This window comes from Macrobrachium nipponense, chromosome 4 (genome assembly GCF_015104395.2).
Source record: "Macrobrachium nipponense isolate FS-2020 chromosome 4, ASM1510439v2, whole genome shotgun sequence".
Lineage (NCBI taxonomy): Eukaryota > Metazoa > Arthropoda > Malacostraca > Decapoda > Palaemonidae > Macrobrachium > Macrobrachium nipponense.
The window spans coordinates 23,247,222-23,268,001 of record NC_061100.1 but is presented as its reverse complement, the minus strand read 5'-3'; the positions used below and the strand labels follow the sequence as shown (position 1 = coordinate 23,268,001).

Below are 20,780 nucleotides of genomic sequence, written 5' to 3'. Positions count from 1 at the left end.
TTCAACTTAACTAAACACTCTCACATTTGGGGGTCCTATACACTGTGTGTGGGTGTGGTCTTCGTAGTCTTAATGCCCTTCGGTTGTTTTTGTATCCTAATGATGTTCACTGAGGAGAGAGGAGAGAGAGAGAGAGAGAAGAGAGTATGCAAGCATAGCCACATATACGAGATAACTCGTTCTTGCATGTAGTAAGCCTACATGTATTTTCGATATTAGCCTTAGCACGCTGCTATATAAAGCTAAGCATCTTTCATTCTTAAAAACATCAATTTATTACGAATGTTCACTCGGTCTTTTATTCAAAACAATTTATATTTTTTAATATAGTTTTCACATAGAATCTTACTCAGAGGATGATTATCAAACATTAATGACTAAATCGTAAAAGTGTCAGAGTAATGATAGAAAAAAAATATATAGTATATATATATATATATATATATATATATATATATATATATATATATATATATATATATATATATATATATATATATATATATATATATATATATATATATATATATATATATATATATATATCTATGATATATTTTTTTCTATCATTACTCTGACACTTTTACGATATATATATATATATATATATATATATATATATATATATATATATATATATATATTATATATATATATATATATATATATATATTATATAGTATATATATATATATATATATACGTGCAAAGATATTCACAGTTGATAATTCTACAGTATAAATCCATAGATTTAAAAATCTAACCTAAGAAACCATATATATAAAAACGAATAAAAGCATGAAAGTATATGCGGAAGCAGACACATTTCCAATTAATAATATTATCGATATTATCCATCTTCATCGCCGTACAAATCGTCAAGGAAATACTTCATTGTGACCGCAAATGGAAAAACAATATCAAAAATTATTATCATTGTACTATGATGAAATCTGTAACCGTGTCTGTTCAGTCTTTGATGATTGTTTACGTTTTATTCTTTAAAGATTGAATCTGGAAAATCTGGATCACTATCACGGCTTTAAAACCTTTTACTAATCTCTCTCTCTCTCTCTCTCTCTCTCTCTCTCTCTCTCTCTCTCTCTCTCTCTCACTCAGGAACATTGCCAGGGAGTATGATATGCAAATAAATTTTGTATTCTACCAAAAATACTGACAAAACTTGTCATATTCATTTTAAATATTTTTCCCATAATTACACATAATTACAGAGCAATGAATAAAAATGAATTAAGTAGAGGATTCCAAAATAATGAATAAAACAAATAAGAGAATCACGAAGTAATGAATAAAAAGAAATGAATGGGAGAATTACAAAGCAATAAAGAAAAACAAACTAAAATGAGAATTACAGAGTACTGAATAAAAACAAATGATTGAGAGGATCACAAAGAAATAAATAAAAACAAATAGATAAGAAAATTAAAAAACAATGAATGAAAACAAATGAAGAAGAGAATTACCAAGAAATGAATAAGAACAAATACATAAGAGAATTAAAAATAATGAATAAAAATAAACAATAAAGAGAATTGCAAAGTGATGAATAAATACAAATGATTAAGAGTATCACAATGCAATAAATAAAAAATATATATAAGAGAATTACAAAGTAATGAATAAAGACAAATAAACACGAGATTTACAAAGTAATGAATAAAAACAAATAAATGAGACAATTACAATGCAACGAAAAGGAACAAATGAAACAGAGGATCACAAAGCAATGAATCAAGACTTTAATAAACAAGAGAGAAGTGGGGTGGGAAAGCTTCATAAATATGGAAAATGGAAACACGTAAGTATATTATGAAACGCAACGAAGAGAGTTATCACAGCAAGCCTTTCACCTCCGTAAACAGCTGACACTTCAAGTTTTGTGAAGTCATCGTCATTATATAGGTGTAATGACCTAACCGGACAAAACAAATACAAGCTAATGGTGTATTTTGGTGATTATTATAAAAGAAAGCAGACGGTAACACCTTCATCAAAAGCGGCACGGCCATTTATTCTTGTCTATCGTTTAAAACATTTTTGGAGATGTTTCTATCTGAGATATTTTTATCTGTCTTTTATTACAAATTTGTGGAGACGTTTCTATCTGAGGTATTTTTATCTATATTTTACAAATTTGTGGGGGTGTTTTTATCTGAGATATTGTTTATCTATATCTTATTACGAGTTTGTGGAGACGTTCCTATCGAAGATATTTTTATCTATCTTTTATTACAAATTTGTGGAGATGCTTCTATCTGAGATATTTTTATTTATATTTCACAAATTTGTGGATATGTTTCTGAGAGGACTATCATTCGGGAATCCGTAGCTGGTATCACTTCTAATTCGTAGAAATAAATTGGGAAAAAAACTGTCTAAGAAAATATACATAAAATGCTAAAATATTCAGGGAAAGTATTGCTTTCAAACGCCGGGGCTAAAATATATATGAATATATTTTTACCTTCCGTCAGCGGACGCGCATATCATCGGTAATTAAGGCAGTAATTTAAGCACCTCCGGAGTGCCCGAGGTATTGGACTAAATGCCTGGGCCATCTGTTCGTGAAAGCATCTTTCTTTTTACTCTATGACATTAGCAATGAAAGCTCTCTAGTGAAAGCTGGACCGCAATAAACTCACTATTTTTTATTTCTAAACTGAACTATTCCTATTTTGAAAGGTGGAGAGATAAACCGCAGTTCTCATGGAAATACGTGGAAAAACTTAGTCGTTCTAAATATATTCAAAATATTCAAGTTTTCACAAAAAATATTTTATGTTGTTTTAGCTTAAGGTGGCCTTATGCCAGCACGGGCTAATATTCAGAGAAGTGACATTTTCTTTTAAAAATTGAGCTATTCTCTTTCCGCAAGGAAATTAATTATTCTTATTTTTTTTTATCCGAATAATGCTTGGATACTATTTGCTACAAAATCTACGGTTACAAATAATCTCTTCCCACCCCCCCTACCCCCCCCCCCTTCCCCCCCATCCACCTCCCCCCCCCTCCTCCCCTCCCCCACCAGCGAATAAAAATGCCTGTAATTATAACTATTTAAAGATAAGTCTTAAGCGACTGTGGAGTTATGAATATATTAAACTCAATAAAACAATAACTAAACTTTGTTTAGATTGAAAAATTCTTTTAAACTTTCTCCAAAATCAGAATCCATCTATAAATACACGCAACATAATCTCTGTAACCTCGATTACCTGAACCCATTAATGGTCAAATATTTACCATGAATTGGCAAATATTTACCTTTGTCAGTAAACAGGTAAACAGTAATTAAAACACCATTAATGGACAAATATCTACCTTTGCCAGTAAACAGGTAAACAGTAATTAAAACTCCATTAATGGGCAAATATCTACCTTTGTCAGTAAACAGGTAAACAGTAATTAAAACTCCATTAATGGGCAAATATTTACTTTGTTAGTGAACAGGTAAACAGTAAATAAAGCACCATTAATGGGCATATATTTACATTTGCCAACAACAGATAAACAGTAAGCAAAACTCCATTAATGGACAAATATTTACCTTTGCCAGTAAAGAGGTAAACAGTAAGGAAAATACTATTAATGGACAAATATCTACCTTTGGAGAAAGTTTAAAAGAATTTTTCAATAAACTGGTAAATTAATAACAACAGGTACGGCTAATTAACGTTCGGAAACTCAACTCGCGCCTGCAAAGTCTCAAAATTTCATCGTATTTTTCACAGAAGAAGAAGAAGAAGTGGTAAAAGTTATGTCAGTGAGTCAACCACAGTCCTTCCTCTTCTGCGCCAAATTACGCTCCTACATTTGCAACATTGGCGAATGAATACGTTTTTCTTGTTGTCAGAGGGAAGAAAAAAGATAGTTCTTTTTTTTTCTTTTTAGTATTTCCTGGTCTGGAGAGGAAGAGAACGCAGAATATGGAGCGAAGTAATGTTACGAGGTATTCGCGATTCTATATTCATTTTTAAAAGATACGAGCTTCTGATGATCATGAATAGCGATCAGAATTTTTGCATGATAACTTGGGAAACTTCGAAGCTTTGAGCATTTGTTTTGCTATGCCTCTCTCTCTCTCTCTCTCTCTCTCTCTCTCTCTCTCTCACATACACGCATACCCATGGAACATATTGCTGTCCATAAATGCAGAGGCTGCATATTTGAAGTAAATACTATAATATACATGTTCACATTTAAACAAACATATATAGACTAACACACACACATATACACATACACATATGTGTATTTATGTATATATGAAGGAAGAGATGACAGAAAACGGGTGAAGATAGGAAGGCAAGAAGAGAAGACGCAAAAGACAAAAGACTGTGATGATGAGACTTCGAGCATCTATGGTAGCCAAGGTGGGAGAGCGTTTGAATGGATCGTTGAGCCAACCCTCCTTTATGGATGTGAAGTGTGGCCGTTGAGTTCTGACGAACGAAACGAAGTTGAAGCTGATGAGATGAAGCATTCGCGTAGTACATGTGGCATGAGAAAGAGAGAAGAGGGTGAAGAATGTGAAGATAAACGCGATGAAATGGACATTGTTGCTGATAGGATGAACCAGAGTTTTCTGAGATGGTTTTGATCAGGGAGAATGAATGGAGGACGATAGGTGAACGAAAGCACGATAAATCATCCTTGAGAATAAGGAAGGAGGAGGGGAGGAAGACGGGAAATGATGGACTGATGTGGTTAAAATGTAATCAATCCCTTTTTTTCAAGTATGGTGGATTACAGATCTTCTGCTTATAAATCATGAAGGAAAATTACTATATTTTTCCTAACTTCACTCATTTATTTGCCTTCCTCCCCCACAAAATTCCTGGAGTATCCTTCTCTCTCTCTCTCTCTCTCTCTCTCTCTCTCTCTCTCTCTCTCTCTCTCTCTCTCTTAGAAAACCATGGAAATGAGTGAGATCAGCTGCGCTAATCTTGCAGTAGACAGTAATGTTCCTTACCTAGTAATGGAGTCTTGTGGTTTCGTTATTCGCTCATAATAATTAACCACTAATTGCATCTCTTCATTTGCTCTGATGACAATGCACTTAAAAGAATTCGTGGGTAGATAACCAAGAATGTTCAGGGTTCAAATGCCCGACCAAGTTGGATTTATTGCTAATATACTTAAGCGGGTATATCTACTAAATTCATGTCAAGGGATTTGTGTATCGGGTTTATCGTACGTTTGTTAAGTAGATATTTTAAATTAAATGATAAGTGACTCACTCTTTTCCATTTATTTTCGGTTAAACATACATATCTCAAAAAAAAATCATCTGGCCAATATTGTCCACTGCATAATTTATTAAATATATTGTCCGGTCATTTGGAGAGAGAATCGAAGGCGATAGGTTTTGAAAAGAATGTAGCATTCACAAGTGAAAGGAGAAAGAAGGAGAAGAAGACTTAGAAAAAACACAGCATGAATGAAGTGTTAGAAAGAGATTTAGCAGACAATCCAAAAATCGCAAGATCGCTCGCAAGACAGAGGCTAAAAGTAGTGCGTGCAAGGGGCTCTATACGTGCTGATGATAATGAGCTATCTGCTTAAGTTAGGTATGTGAAGTAGCTAATGTAGATGTTGTCTGCGTGTGCAAACATTGAAGTTTGAATGTGGCAATGACCGTCGTACTGTATTTTATTTACAGCCACCCTTGTGTGGCATGTACATATCTGCCACTAGCAAACTTATGGAGGGGAATCATGGTCGTATTCATTGTCAGCAAAATCATACGAAAGTTAAATCTAAAGCTTTATAAAAAAAATGTAAAAAAAAAAAATTAATAAAAAAAAACTTTCTTCCGTGTAATTCAATGGAGAGACTATTTTTTTATGTCTGTAACTAAGTAATTTCACGCATGTATCACAAGACCAGAACCAGCTTTAAAAGGAAAATTAAGAAATGTGAAGAATGAAAACTTAAATGTCAACTTTACTGAAAGCTGACTTACCAGACAGGTTCTCATATAAGAAAAGGGTATATTGAAAAAAGCGAATTCACAAAATATTCAGAACGATGGCGTCTTAAAAGTTGTCCCAGGAATGATACATTTCCCGGAGAACAAATAAGATGAAATAAATTATACCGCATATTTCGTGAAAAGGAAAACGGATATATCAATGAAGATAAAACGTCAAAGAAGAAGGTGAATGAGAGGATAAGTCGTAAAGGAATCTCAGAAAGAATAAATTATTCAATGAAGAGAATATTTCAAATTAAAATTGAATTTTACGTAAAAAAAATAAAGCTGGAAATAAGATCAGGTCTTCAGAGTCTTCAGAACAGGCAGAACAGACTAACATTCCTACGGACAAACGAATGAGGAAGAGATGGAACCACGAGAGAATGGAACTTCAAAAGCAAAGCAGAAAAAAAAAGACGTCAGTGAATGTAACTTCAAAAAGAGAGAGAGACAAAAAAAAGACAAGTCAGCTTTCAGAATGAGGCATTAAGAATGGGGATGAGGAATCTGCCTATTGCAAAGGAACCGTCTCATACCGACAAGAAGCTCCAATTAAGAAGATATTTACTGCCCCTTTCCCTTAATCTTTTTTCTAAGACCTTTGTAATGTGAGTGGCGAGTTGACTTTCTAGAGATTACCTTCCAAAGGACTCCCCCACCCCCTTCCCCTCTACCCCACCCCCTTCCCTACCCTCCCCCCACAGCAATCTACGACAACATAAGCAACAATAACACCGACAGATTTAGCTCGAGAGGCCATATGGCTCCTCGGACGCGGCAGAAATTGTAGAGAACGTTTTTAAGTTATTTTTTTTTTTATTGTTATTATTGGTCGAGACAGGAGCGGTTTGCAAAGGTCGCGCTCAAAGTTGGGAAAAGTCAGAAAGAGACGGAGAGAGACGGAGAGAAACAGAGAGACAGAGAGAAACAGAGAAACAGAGAGACGGAGAGAAACAGAGAGACGGAGAAAATAGAGAAACAGAGAGAAACTGACAGACAAAAATCTAGTGCAAATAAGCCTATACGATGATGATGATGATGAGAGAGAGAGAGAGAGAGAGAGAGAGAGAGAGCTTGAATGCGATGAATGAATAGGTTGAGAGAGAGAGAGAGAGAGAGAGAGAGAGAGAGAGAGAGAGAGAGAGAGGTGTCCATACACTCCCAGCACCATTACACGTATTTATTGCTCAGAATGGTATTGGGACTTTATGGACACCCTGTAGATTAGATAAAATGGTACGAGAGAGAGAGAGAGAGAGAGAGAGAGACGGGGACTGGGAATTGTATAGATTATATAAAATATCAGAAAAAACGAAAGAAACGGAGGTAAATATATATGCTACATAAAACAACGGAAAATCAAATAAAGAGAAAGAGACACAGAGAGGCATAAACAAAGAAAGAAAGAAAGAAAGAAAAGAAAGGACGCTGAATAATTATAAAAAAGAGCGAGAGAGAGAATTGAAGATAAAACGAGATCACGACAGAGAGAAAGCGAAAGCAGTGGGCACTGAGTGGTGGATGAAACACTGTGCACATAATTCCACAATTATGGCTATTTCATACACCTACTTGATGCTCATCAGCTGCTTGTCAAGCCCTTCACAAATGATGAAGTGTCAACCTCAGTCTTGTGAGTTCTCTTTGCATTCAGAACCTTTATTTCAGCTCATTGTACACAATGATATCATTTCTGTGTTTTTTCCCATTTCTCACCATTAGAAATCCTTTTTATATGGTACATATATCACTCAAATAATAACTTCAAACGTTTTCTCTACTTGCAATCATCTTACACACTTTGCTTCCATAAAGGAGAGTTGGCTAAACAATTTCCCACTGAAATTAAGATTCTCTTCCAAATCTTTTGCACACAGCCTGATACCTTCCTCGCTTCATCTATATACCCATAATACATCATATTTACTCTCCAACACCCATTAGAATCAACCTCTTTCATTCTTCCACCATCCATGGCATTAATCCCTGATCCATCTTCCTGATTCAAGTTACCCTCATGACATTACACTTGCTCACAGTACATTCAACTTTCTCCAGCACATACTTTAAAACTTTCACTATTTGTAACAGAGTCTAAGTTACTGTCCCCAGTTAGTTCTGTGTTATATGCCAATATTAACCATTCCACACTCCAGAAAGGCCCATATCTTTATTCCTTTTCTGACTTTATACGTCACGCCATCTATAGATACTAAATATCCATTGCCTCAGGCACACTTTTGTACCAAACCAGTCACTCTACCGTTTACATAATCTTACTTATGCTTCAGCATGAAGGAAAGAGGCAGACATACATACAAGCAGAGAAAGAGAGAGAGAGAGAGAGAGAGAGAGAGAGATGTTATACATATAAAAAAAATATATTGTGGTTTACATAGGTTTAAAAACAGCCTATTCGCAATGTAGGCTTAAATCTAACCTAACAGCTCAATTCAGAAGCCCAAACGCATTAAACTGTGTGCGAAGAGTAATCTCTGTTCACATTAATATTGCCCTCAGCGTCCACCGAGTATGTTTGGCTATTAATCGCCTTTAATCTCCGTATTTACTGATGGCACCTGGCTGTGATGAGGGGGACTTGGTGACGTCACTGATAGCGAATTTATTTACGGAGCCGTGGCAAGGTCACAAGGGTCGCTGTTTTGCTAAATTAAGACCCTCGCCAATTTGCTTAACGCACGTGCATGACAGATCATTACAGTTGCAAACTAAAGTGAATCGGTTACAAATAATGATATTATTAGAGACGGAAGTTGGATTTCATTTATAGTGAATGTATGGATTTTTAGCGTATGATAGAACAGAATAGAATATAGAAAGGGAACCTGGGAATAAAGGTTCAAAAGGCGTAACAGGAGGAAAACCTATGAATCATGAATCACTCGTCAGGAGAGGATGGAAAGTAAGACGGATGAAAGAGAATATGAACGGAGGTACAGTAAAGGGAATTAAAAGGGATGCAGCCAGGGGCCGAGGGCACCCTGCAAGGAGCCTACGTAACGCATACGGTGCACCGCATGAGGTGCACTGACGGCACTATCCCCGCTACGGGCGTTTTTATTATGACGCAGTGTGTTAGTCATGTCATATGAAGGAGTATCCTATATATCTATTAACCTTATCATGAAACCAGTTGCATTATCATCATCATATCAGCATTATATCAATTATGTAGCCATTATACTTGCTCGTGGGAATGGCGACATAATTTAAATACATTTATCTCATCCTAACCGAAATTGCATTGTGGGATTTCCTGCACCAAGAAATTAGTGGACAGGCTGCCATATTTTTTTTCTTTATAATTACACTGTACACGATGGTTTCTGCACCTGGCTATGTAATGAGGTTCATTGTTCCAATTATAATGTGCTTCTCTTGAATTTCACTGGTTTGGAAGTAATATATATGAATATAAAAGTGTGCTTGGATGTTGAATTTTCTACCTGCCTATGTGATTCCATATTCATCTAACCCAGCATTGAAGGCCGAACGTTCCATTAGCACATTGCTCAGAGATAAGCCATAAAACTTGAATAAACTGTTATCCAGCTTAGATGTCTGCATCATAAAAAAAATTAAGATTACCTTCGAGTCAAATTTCATGTAGTTAGAATAGGCTAAAAACAACTTTATATACATTGTCACACTACGAGACGAATGCTTAGCCATGCATAAACAATATCTCGGTACATCGCTACATCGTCGTCTGCCAGAAGATATCTCCACGCGTAATCAAAGACGTGAACTCCTCATACATATTCTCCTATATCTCATATTCTTCTGTAAGTCATCCATCACCCATCCATCACCCATAGACGAGCTCACCCAGTTATCAGGTCGCAAAGGCTGTCGAGAGATAGATCACTTGGCGATACGCAGTCATCTCAAGGCAGCCGCAGAGGAGTGAGGTAGGGCCTCCCATAATTCAATGTCTTAGAATTCGGAGAGATAAGAACGCGTATGCTGTTGATTTTTGCGCGCGTGCGTGCGTTTGCGTGCCAGTGTGTTGTACAAGAACGCATACAGGATGCATTGACGTTATTCGTCAGCAGATTATTATAATGGTTTGCTACAGAACTCGCGTAATTGTAACACATTTCGAGGGCTTAAGTTGCATTATGATTGGCGCTTTGTATGTAACTATTTATATTGAATGACATCTCTATAAAATATTAGAAGTTATCACGTAAACTCAAATCAGTGACATTCATCCTCTATTCGCCGATGGATGACATCAAGAAATAACTGTTTGAGAATCTAATGTAACAAAAAATAACCTACAATAATTTGAGAGAACTAAATACTCTGTGGTTAATGGCGTTGTTTACTTCGAAATCATCTCACGATATGATTCCCATGATGTAATTACAGTTACGTTGAATTCATTATTTCGAATCATTTATGATAATGGTGATGTAATCGCTGTAAAGATATGACTACCATGATATAAAGGATAATATTACGATCTCTCAAGGAGGGTTTAACACCACACTCCGTTTCTCCAATCAGATAAAAGAGACGTCATATTGAATCATTATATACACCAACAATATGTGTACTATATAACTGTTGCACATTAATGTGAGGGTCAGTAAATGTAAATGAATATTTAGATAAAGTAAAATGTAAAATAGAAAAAAAAGATACATTATGTAGGTTGAAAATAGATTAACTGATTCGTTTCCAACACCAGGACCTTAGCTTTAAACCAGAGTGTTTTAATGGTCCTTTTATACCTTAGAAGTATCCTGTTTTAACAGAAGAATTCAATATATATATATATATATATATATATATATATATATATATATATTTGTCAATGTAGCAGTAATATACCAACCAAAGCTGTCATTATGAAACGTTCATATTCTAATGATAATTTCAATTTACGCCTGAACTATTCATTTTAATGGGTTTTTATCTATCACGAGAAATTGATTTCATTTGGTATGACGGCGTCAAAACACAGAATCAGAATCATTCTTGTCCACATTCACTGAAAGCTGACTTTGATCCACAAGTTGAATTGATCTCATTAAACCCAGCAGTTTCACAAGAGGACACTTTGCATCTTTATTTAAAGCATTACAAAGCAAAACACCTGCTCATACTTAAAGTCTATAATTTTCCGATCAATGTATCAATTCTTATTTAAGAAAGAGTAAATACAGTCAGCTATTATTTTCCTCCAATAGAATTTATATTGGTATTTACCAGTGAAAATTACCTGTACTATTAAAGTCCTCAGCTTTCTTCCTGGTCAATAAATTAATTGAAATACTCTAACCTGTAACATGATCTGTATCACGTTTACTTTAAGCGAAAATATATTGTGGTTTACATAGGCTCTAATAAACTCTTTATTCATTAAAAAATAAATAAATAAATTGATTTTATATTTATCCAGAAGAGTGAAATTATTTCACAAAATCTTTCATTCCAATTCTAAAGTGTTTCATGGTCACTTATAATATCTTCCATAAAATGTATAATAATGGATCTTACGTATAAAGCCGACGGTCGGAATATGTATGCATGATATGTATGTATGTTCGTCATAGACGGCGAAACTACCTGACCGAACTGAACCAAAATCGGACCATATATGAATATTTTATACAGGATGGTTTTTATAAGGGCGTTGTTTTATCCGGATATCCGGCTGGATATCTGGCCATGCTAACGTCTTTAATATTATTCGCAGAGAAAAAAGAAAACGTTATTCTCATAGAACTTTTTACGAAGATTCCAAATGCGCTCTTACTTTTCTTCTACGATGAAATCTTTGCTTTCACATTCAATATTCTATACTCAATTTTTTTATATCTTCTTCCACAGACGGCGCAGAGGAGTAATTACCTGTGTCGTAGTGTATATCTAAATATCAACAATCGGCTCCTAAGAGCATGGAAATAATGAAAGGTAGGTCGAAGGTGAAGAATTTTACAGTTCAAGTTGTGAAGTCTCTACGATTTAAGATGTGAATTTTTCATATATATAAATAATTTTGATGTATAATTATAGTTGATGACTTTGTATTATCGTGGTATTTCCTATGAAGGCGACTCATTTGTTCTCTCTCTCTCTCTCTCTCTCTCTCTCTCTCTCTCTCTCTCTCTCTCTCTCTCACTCTATATATATATATATATATATATATATATATATATATATATATAATTATATATATATATGTATATATATGGTTAAAAAATCACAGTAGATGCACATGACTTCATTAAATAAGCGAATACCACAGGAAAATGATAGGCAGAAATCCAAGCGCTTTCGTCTTTACTAAGCACTTGTATTATTTCTGCCTATCATTTTTCTGTAGTATTCGCTTATATATATATATATATATATATATATATATATATATATATATATATAGTATATATATATATATATATATATAGGCAGAAATCCAAGCGCTTTCGTCTTTACTAAGCACTTGTATTATTTCTGCCTATCATTTTTCTGTAGTATTCGCTTATATATATATATATATATATATATATATATATATATATATATATATATACATATATATATACACTTTCATTAAAGTTCCTAACGCAACTGTATCTTGCACCCACTACAAACTCTAGCCTTAACAAATGATAAATTCCCCGAGTTTTACATTATATATATAATACCCATGAAAACGAAATGTCACATTATATTACCAGCATAACATCCTTCCATCGTTCACAAAAGCGCTTTGAATCCAAACGCGAAACGATAGTAAACTGACCATTTATCACTTTCCCAGAATCCTCAGTGTCTCTCTCGGACACTGGAATATGGCAGGACCAGTGTAACGAGTCAGTACCTATAGATCCCAGGATACAGGAGGCTAATAGGATTGCCTACAGTATAGTAGCTCCTGTGATCATCACGGTAGGACTGCTGGGCAATCTCTTGACCATCTTCATTCTACGGTTGCCACGGTTCAGAGGTGAGGATGAAATCGCTCCTTCGAGTATGTTGGAGTTAGTTAGGTTTGGTATGTTAATTCATTTGCCTTTCTCGTTCTTGTGATTCTGTGACGTCACTGGTATTCATTTGTTTATCTAATTGGTACTAACGTCGTGAATATTAGTTTTACGTTTAATGATGTTTTTACGATGTATATTTCAATTACATTCATATATTGATATTCAATTTCTTTATGTCGTTTTTAATACGCAAACGCTTCTTTTAAGATAAATCAACTTTACATACACGCTATGATATCAGTATTATGATCTTAATCGCTTGTGATTTCAGTTGTAGAATTATATGTCGACTTTTCATACTTTAGAGCTATGTCTAAGTTTATGCATACTTAGAATCATATTCTCATTGAAATGCCCTTTTTTTTTACTTCTTCTTCTTTCTTGGCAGGAGTGACCTACACCTACTTCCTGGTGCTGGCTTCGAGCGACTTCCTCTCCCTGCTCTTCTCCATCTCGGTCTCCCACCACCTGACACACAGAGCGACTGCGAGGTACTCCCTGGTCGTGTGGTACTCCTACCTCGAAGTCTTCTTCTCGAACGTCTTCCTCTCGACGTCCGTCTTCGTCACAATGTGCGTCACCGTCGAGCGTTACTACGCCGTCTGTAGGCCTAGCAGGTTCAGGGTGATCCACACGCGCCACTACGCCAAGAGGCTGATTGTCGGCGCGTTCGTTCTGTCGGCAGTCGTCTGGCTGCCTATGTGCTTCATCAAGACGCCGAGGAAGCTCGCCGAGTGTCTCTGCGACCAGATCTCACTGCCAGAGGATGCCGGCAGCGCCCACAGGGCGCTGTGGGTGGCTTGCGTGGAGATCCCCCGGAATAGGCCTATGAGGTGGTACCGAGTCTACTCGTGGGTGAGGCAGACCATCACCACGTTCATTCCCATCGCCTTCCTGGTCATCCTGAACTCCCTCACCTTGAGAGGATTCGTCAGGCTGAAGAGGAAGAGGGGAGAATGGAACAGGAGGTCGGCAGGCCCTGCTGCGACAGGAGACGCCGAGAGCGGTGGTACTACTACCCAGGGGCTGATCATCAACCAGGGCGTCGCTGACAGCAGCTGGTACCAAAAGGACCACAACATCATCCACCTCCTGACGGGCGTCGTGGTGTCGTTCTCGCTCACCATGATTCCCGTGGGCGTCTGCAACGCCTTTTACACTGGTTCTCGTTCGAACGACTACGATTACCAGTTATTCAGAGCCATTTCGAACGACCTCGAAATGCTGCATCACGCTCTGAATTTCTACATGTATATACTCTACAGCAAGCCCGTCAGGTTGGCTTTCAAAGATCTGTTTTGCTTCTGTTAGGCCTACCTAAGTGTTCTTGGTAGGCATGTCTTTCTTTTTTTTTCGATATATCAAATACAGTTGCAGAATATTCAGTTTAGTCTTAAACAGTTCCTAAGAGCTTTTGTTTCTAGACAACTGATATGCATTAAGTGCTCTAAACGAACGGCTGTTTAGTTTTAGTCAAACTATCCTCGAGTCCGATGTTAGATCTTATTTAAGTTTTCATAATACAAAGCTACCTGTTAATGATAACCCATATAAAAAAAATCTTAAAAGATAATTACAATATTTATAATTGTTAATAACGTCTTTTACTTAACCTTACCTTGTGAATGCGTGACAGAAGTGGTAATTCTAGACACGACAGCAAGCACGGTGTTACGAGAAGTGTCCGTTTATAGACTAGTTCATTCAATAAGACAAAATCATTAATGATAATAAAATACAAAAAACTTAATATTATAAGTGAATTTATAAATCGTAGACATAATTAAAAACCTCTTTATATATTAGCTTTGCATCTTCCTCATTATACAAATGAAATGAGAATATTCAAAAGTAACCCTTACCATTGGTTAGAATGATTTGGTAGGGATATCCATAATTTGCTATATGTTTATTGGTCAAGCCACAAATCTGAAATTCTATGACCTAAGAGAAAGAACTTTTATTTTTTAATTAATCCTTTCCCTAGAATTATGTCAGTCTACGGAGAAAGTATGAAAAATTCTCTATTTTTTAAATAGGTTTCTTTGCAAATTGTCGACAACCTTGACAGCGATACATTTTACATAATCTCTCTCTCTCTCTCTCTCTCTCTCTCTCTCTCTCTCTCTCTCTCTCTCTCTCTCCTCTCTCTCTCTCTCTCTCATCTCTCTCTCTCTCTCTCTCTCTCTCTCTCTCTTATCTCTCTCTCTCTCTTAAATCTGATTCCAAATCTTAATTTAACAATATATGTAGACTACACATGCTGCTTGAATTTGTATTCACAACATCTAAAATAGTTACCCAAAATAATGAGTACATTTTCTTTCAAAAGTATTTATAGAAAATCTAAGTTTTTATGGGTTACTATTCTTTTGCTCCCTTGATGGCAAATACGTGTTAACATGAAAGGTTTCAAAAATTAATGATTTTGATGCCGTCTTGTGTTTAGGTTTTTTATGTGGGTAAGTTTTGTTTGTGTTTGTGATGTTCACCTTCTTTTGTTTATGTTTTTTGCGTATGTTTGTCCTTTGTTTATGTTATTGTTTATCGTCTGTTTTTGTGTGTTTGTACATTTCGTTTGTATCTGTGGGGTTCACCGGCTCTTATTTATGTTAATTACCAAAGTTTTTGCCGAAAAATTAATGAAAAAAAGCAATGGAAAGTCATACTTCAACACGGATGCAGCCTAGCCTAACCTCCCTCAGCCTAGCCCTAGACTGATGTAGGGCGTCGTGCCCTGAATTGCCATTGGTAAGCACCCCAATCCTTTTCAAGCTTAATACATATGCCCACCTTTTCTTAAGACTACTTGATCTTGGGCACCGAGCCCTGAACTCTGGATCTACCCATCCTACCCTATATCAACACCTGGACACCCTAACCTACCATTTTATAATTAAGGTAAACTGAAAGTGATTTTGTGCATATAGGAACTTACCTTAATCTATTCGATAGTGATGTTATTGTTGACTTCAGCTGAGGATGTATGAGAAGGTAATGGATAAGAGGGGCATGTAGGCCTGGGCCTATTCAGAGTTGCTTTCTCCTGAGGGGGTGGACGGCTAAATAGACCTATATACTTGTCGAATATACTCTTCACGTCGACCAGCAACGTTTGATGTTTCATGTAGAATCTTCAGTCCAATGTCCTTTTTAAAAAATAATGTTTTACAGTTTCGTGACTATAAACAGTTCTTCTTCTTCTTCTTCTTCTTCTTCTTCTTCTTCTTCTTCTTCTTCTTCTTCTTCTTCTTCTTCTTCTTCTTCTTCTTCCAACTTCATAATATTCGGTGCACGTGTATGATAGGCCTACCGACTATTCAATACTTTTAGTAGATAAAAGGCTTCTTCTTCTTCCATCCAACTTCAGAATGTGCAGGGCACATGCATAGGCCTATCGGCTATTCAATATTTTCAGTAGATAAAAAAAATTAACCAATAATAGATTCAGGCTCAGCCATAGCAAAAAAAAAAAAAACTATAGGCCTAATGATATCGTTCGCGGTCACGATTCAAATGAGCGAATTCCAAGTCAGCTCGGCGTATATAGGCCTACTTTCACCAAATTACAGGCAAATGCTCGGCTGGAATGTGTCAATGTGAAATTAGCCAGGAATTCGTAATAGCCACGGAATGGAATCGGAGAATATCACCACAAGATTTAACAACAAACTCGCGCATGCGTATCAGCCACTAGAAGTTAAGTGGCTTGGAAGGGAGGGGAAAAAAACACGCATGCGATCCGTGCACAGCATAAACATCTCAATTGACTTCGTTATATTCCGTTAAAACGATAATTGCAATTACTGTTGATGAACTTGATAACGTTTTCCTCTCCTCTCTCTCTCTCTCTCTCTCTCTCTCTCTCTCTCTCTCTCTCTCTCTCTCTCTCTCTCTCAGAGCATGCGCACAAGGGTGCATAACTTCCTCGTAAGGTTAATGTACGCCTTGAATGGAGGATAGTCATTGTATTTTAAACTCTTCAATAAGGATTCTATAGGACCTCACTGCCTTGTGTCCTTAACTATGTATAAAGGAGGGAGGCTACGTGCCAGCTACTTCAGAAATCAGGGAACAAACGACAGTAGAGCATAAGAGCTAGAGAATGCTAACCCATTTCGCTAGACTCATAAACAGAAGAAGGTAGTACCCAGTCTCTCTCTCTCTCTCTCTCTCTCCTCTCTCTCTCTATCTCTCTCTCTCTCTCTCACACACAACACACACACACACACACGTAGCAATTATGTGCAACATGGAAAAGCTAGGTAAGGTTATTACAACATTAAGGCGGAATTTATGCTAAGTTATGCATAATGGTTGTTGCACGTCAGAACCTTAACGCCGGTAAATATTTGTAACGAACACAATATTCTACTCTCTCTCTCTCTCTCTCTCTCTCTCTCTCTCTCTCTCTATATATATATATATATAATATATTATATATATATATATATATATATATATAATATATATATATATATATATATATATATATATATATATATATATATATATACATATATATATATATATATGTATATATAAATTATACGACTTTATTATATTAATTGATGTTATGCTACCGAATACAGTCTAACGCACCGTTCAAGAATTACATCCGTTTACAGAATAGAAAGTAGATTACATGAATGTGCTGACACTCTCTATTTAAATAAAAAGAAATAAAAAAATAAAGAACTAGGAATAAAGATCAGATGAAGGAGAAAGTCTATTTGCCAAATGTTTCCTTGTATGTAGTAGAATATATATATTATATATATTATAATATATATATATATAATATATAGATATATATATATATGTATATAGATAGATAGAAATATATCTATCTATATATATATATATATATCTATATATGTATATATATATATATATATATATTATATATATATATATATATATATATATATAGATCTATCTATCTATCTATCTCTCTATATATGTGACGGTACTTACTTTCTTTGCACAGATCTAAGGTAACGTGCGCCGTGGAGGCTGTACTTTGGGGAATTAGACTTATATAAATTTTTCTTACCTTGCTGAAAGCTCATGATATTGAATTAGCAAAAAGGGTTATCGTTTTGGATGAGAAATGAAGATTGATATTTTCTTAACATAGGTTTATTCTTCGCTGGGGTACTTATAAAGTTTTTCCACCTTCTGAGTTACTGGGCTTTTGGACTGATAAACTTAATTGGCACTTGTTGCAATTACGAGTCTATAGGCACGAGGGAATTTTACTGAGTATTGATTGTCACTTTCACTGTCTTTGATTGCTTCGCACACCACACCTTTGCACCTGTTCTTCTTCTGGGGATTCTTCTGTCTTTCTCTGTTTCACGGCCATGCCACTGCAGTTCTCCCCTCAGGCTCCCCGGTTGTTCTCTCTCTTGGCTTCTCTGTTCCCCTTTTTTCTCTGCTCCCACCTTTTCTGCCTGCTCTCTCTCTGTCTACGCCTTTTTGTTCAGTTGAAATCTCCTTAGCCCCGCCTTTGGATTTTTGGATTCTGACTGGGTGTGGCATTTTCTGAAAGACTTTTTGTGTCTTAGTGGCTACTAACTTCATACGAGGCGCCTTCCTGTCAGGTCTTCTACAGTAATTCGTAGGCTTTGAATTTGTATACGCCTCCTTCTTCATGTCCTGGCTTCTTAGGGGCGTATCCCTTGGTAACCTCATAGGTCATTCGTTGATACCCCTTTTGGGCTGTCTTATGACCAACACTCATGGCTTTTGATTCGTCGATACTAGAGGCCTACCTTTGGGAGGGTGGAGCTTTTAAGATTTGGTTACTTCCCTCTTTCTAACAACGGGTCATAGAATTCCTTTTTAACGTATGCCAGATGGCTCTCTCTGACCTGTTCACGAAGGGAACGGCGATTAGTCATAGGCGCTAATGAGAGTAGTTTCCAATTTCTCGAATATGCCTGGGCGATATCCCTCATCGACCATAATCTCTTGTTGGTCACTAATCGCTGGTACGGACAGAGGCTTTTTGGGGGAGATGAAAACCAGATGTCTGATGGCTAAAAGCCTAATGTTTTGAGTAACAAAATCCCTTCGCTAAGAAAAATCATTATCGTATTCCCTTTTTCTCCTTTCTTCCTTATTATCCGTTTCGTGCCTTTTTCTTAAGTATTATTAAGTTATTGTCTTTTGGAATAACGACACTGTGCCACACTATTACAGTCTCGGCCCGCTACCTCGCTGACTCCGACAGCGTTAACTAAGCTGAAGCAAATATTATACCTACAAGAGGACTCCTAACTTATGCTTCTTGGAAATCATATTGAAACTTTAACTCAAAAACATCAAAAGTGAAAGTAAACATGAGCAAATCCTTGATTAAGTAACGTTAAGGGCAACAATCAAAATTGAATGTAAACATGAGTAAATTCTTGAGTAAGTAACATTCAGAGAAACAAAAACTGAATATGAATATGAACAAATACTTGATTAAGTAATATTAAAAGAATCATCAATCTGAATTCAAATATGAGTAAATCACATTAAGAAACGTGAGACTGAATGCAAACAAAAATAAATCACCAAAAAACAAGAAAACTGAAAGTTAAACATACATAAGCCCTTAAGTCACATAAGTTATATAAATGCATGGTAGAAGCAAAAAATAATGGTAACAATCCAAGTTTACAGTACATGATTGGTTCAGTCCTCCGTCCTACTCTATCTAGGTGGATATCGTCTTTCTTTTATGGGAAAATAAATTTCGTTCTTCGTTGACGACACTTGATGGCTTCTTGTTCGCTGCGACCTGCTGCTTGGAGACAAGTCCTGGGAGAAAATATCCTTGTGTATTTGTATGCAATAACAAGTGTGTCCTTGACTTCCTACTGAGATTGTGTATTGTGTTTATGGAAAATTTCATTGGGCATTCTTATTGTAATTCTGAGTAATCCTTGTACATTAAACTATATAACTTTACTGCTTGATACTAAAACAAAATTGGTAACTCGGTTAAAGAAACCGGTTAGTGGTTAATACTTGTAGGTTTCTTCTACTGTGACAACAATTAGTAAGCTTCCACCAATCAATATCTTGTTAGTAAGTTTTCAACAACTACTATCTTGTTAATGAGTCTTCATCAATTAATATCTTATTAGTAAGTTTTCATCAATCAACATTTTATGGATTTGAACAAAGTAAGTGTATTAATTACCCCTTCAATATCTTAGTCATTTCTGAAACGAATTCTCTTATCTTAAAATCTCTTAATGTCTATCTTAACCCGTCTTATTTATTCTTTTACTTCTAAGAATGTTCTTATGGAACGGTTAAACTTAATATACGTCTTAAATTCTTATACTGCGCATTGAATCGTTTCTTACATACCCAAATATTTCCCTTCAAGTCAAAATAATTTGAAGTTAAGTGCACTTAACCCAAAAATCTTGCTACAAACCGACTAATTAAAGTAAGAATTGCAACAATAAAAGATTATTCCTAAGTCGACCGATGAAGGTAAACTTAGCAATAAAGAAATCAAATAAATACATGGGAATAATTGGATGAATTAATGGGTTTGTTCTTCTGTTTCACTGAAAAGTGACTCTTCTATTTCTTAGGTTATATCTAATTCCTTCTTCTGGAATGTCTTCTGACGTCTCAGTCATTTCGGATTCTTCGACTTCTTTGGTTCTCTTGACCTTGTCCTTGTTTATCCAAAATTCTTCTTCTTCTAATGATTCAGCATATGTGGAAGGCATTTGGTTATTCATTTT

At 35.7% G+C, this 20,780-nt stretch overlaps 2 protein-coding genes across 2 annotated transcripts in view; one reads left to right on the top strand and one right to left on the bottom strand.

Moving 5' to 3' along the window:
* Positions 1-16,222, bottom strand: part of LOC135210786 (cuticle protein 19-like) — a 45,278-nt gene extending 29,056 nt beyond the window's left edge. The window contains exon 1 of the mRNA XM_064243648.1: positions 15,959-16,222. The gene's annotated coding sequence lies outside the window, so the exon portion shown is untranslated. The remainder of the gene's footprint in view (positions 1-15,958) is intronic.
* On the top strand, positions 12,758-14,556 carry LOC135211577 (probable G-protein coupled receptor B0563.6). The gene is made up of 2 exons (XM_064244872.1): positions 12,758-12,980; positions 13,409-14,556. The coding sequence occupies exon 2, from the start codon at positions 13,591-13,593 to the stop codon at positions 14,329-14,331; it is 741 nt and encodes a 246-aa protein (XP_064100942.1). The 5' UTR covers positions 12,758-12,980; positions 13,409-13,590; the 3' UTR covers positions 14,332-14,556.
* Positions 16,223-20,780: the final 4,558 nt, after the last annotated feature.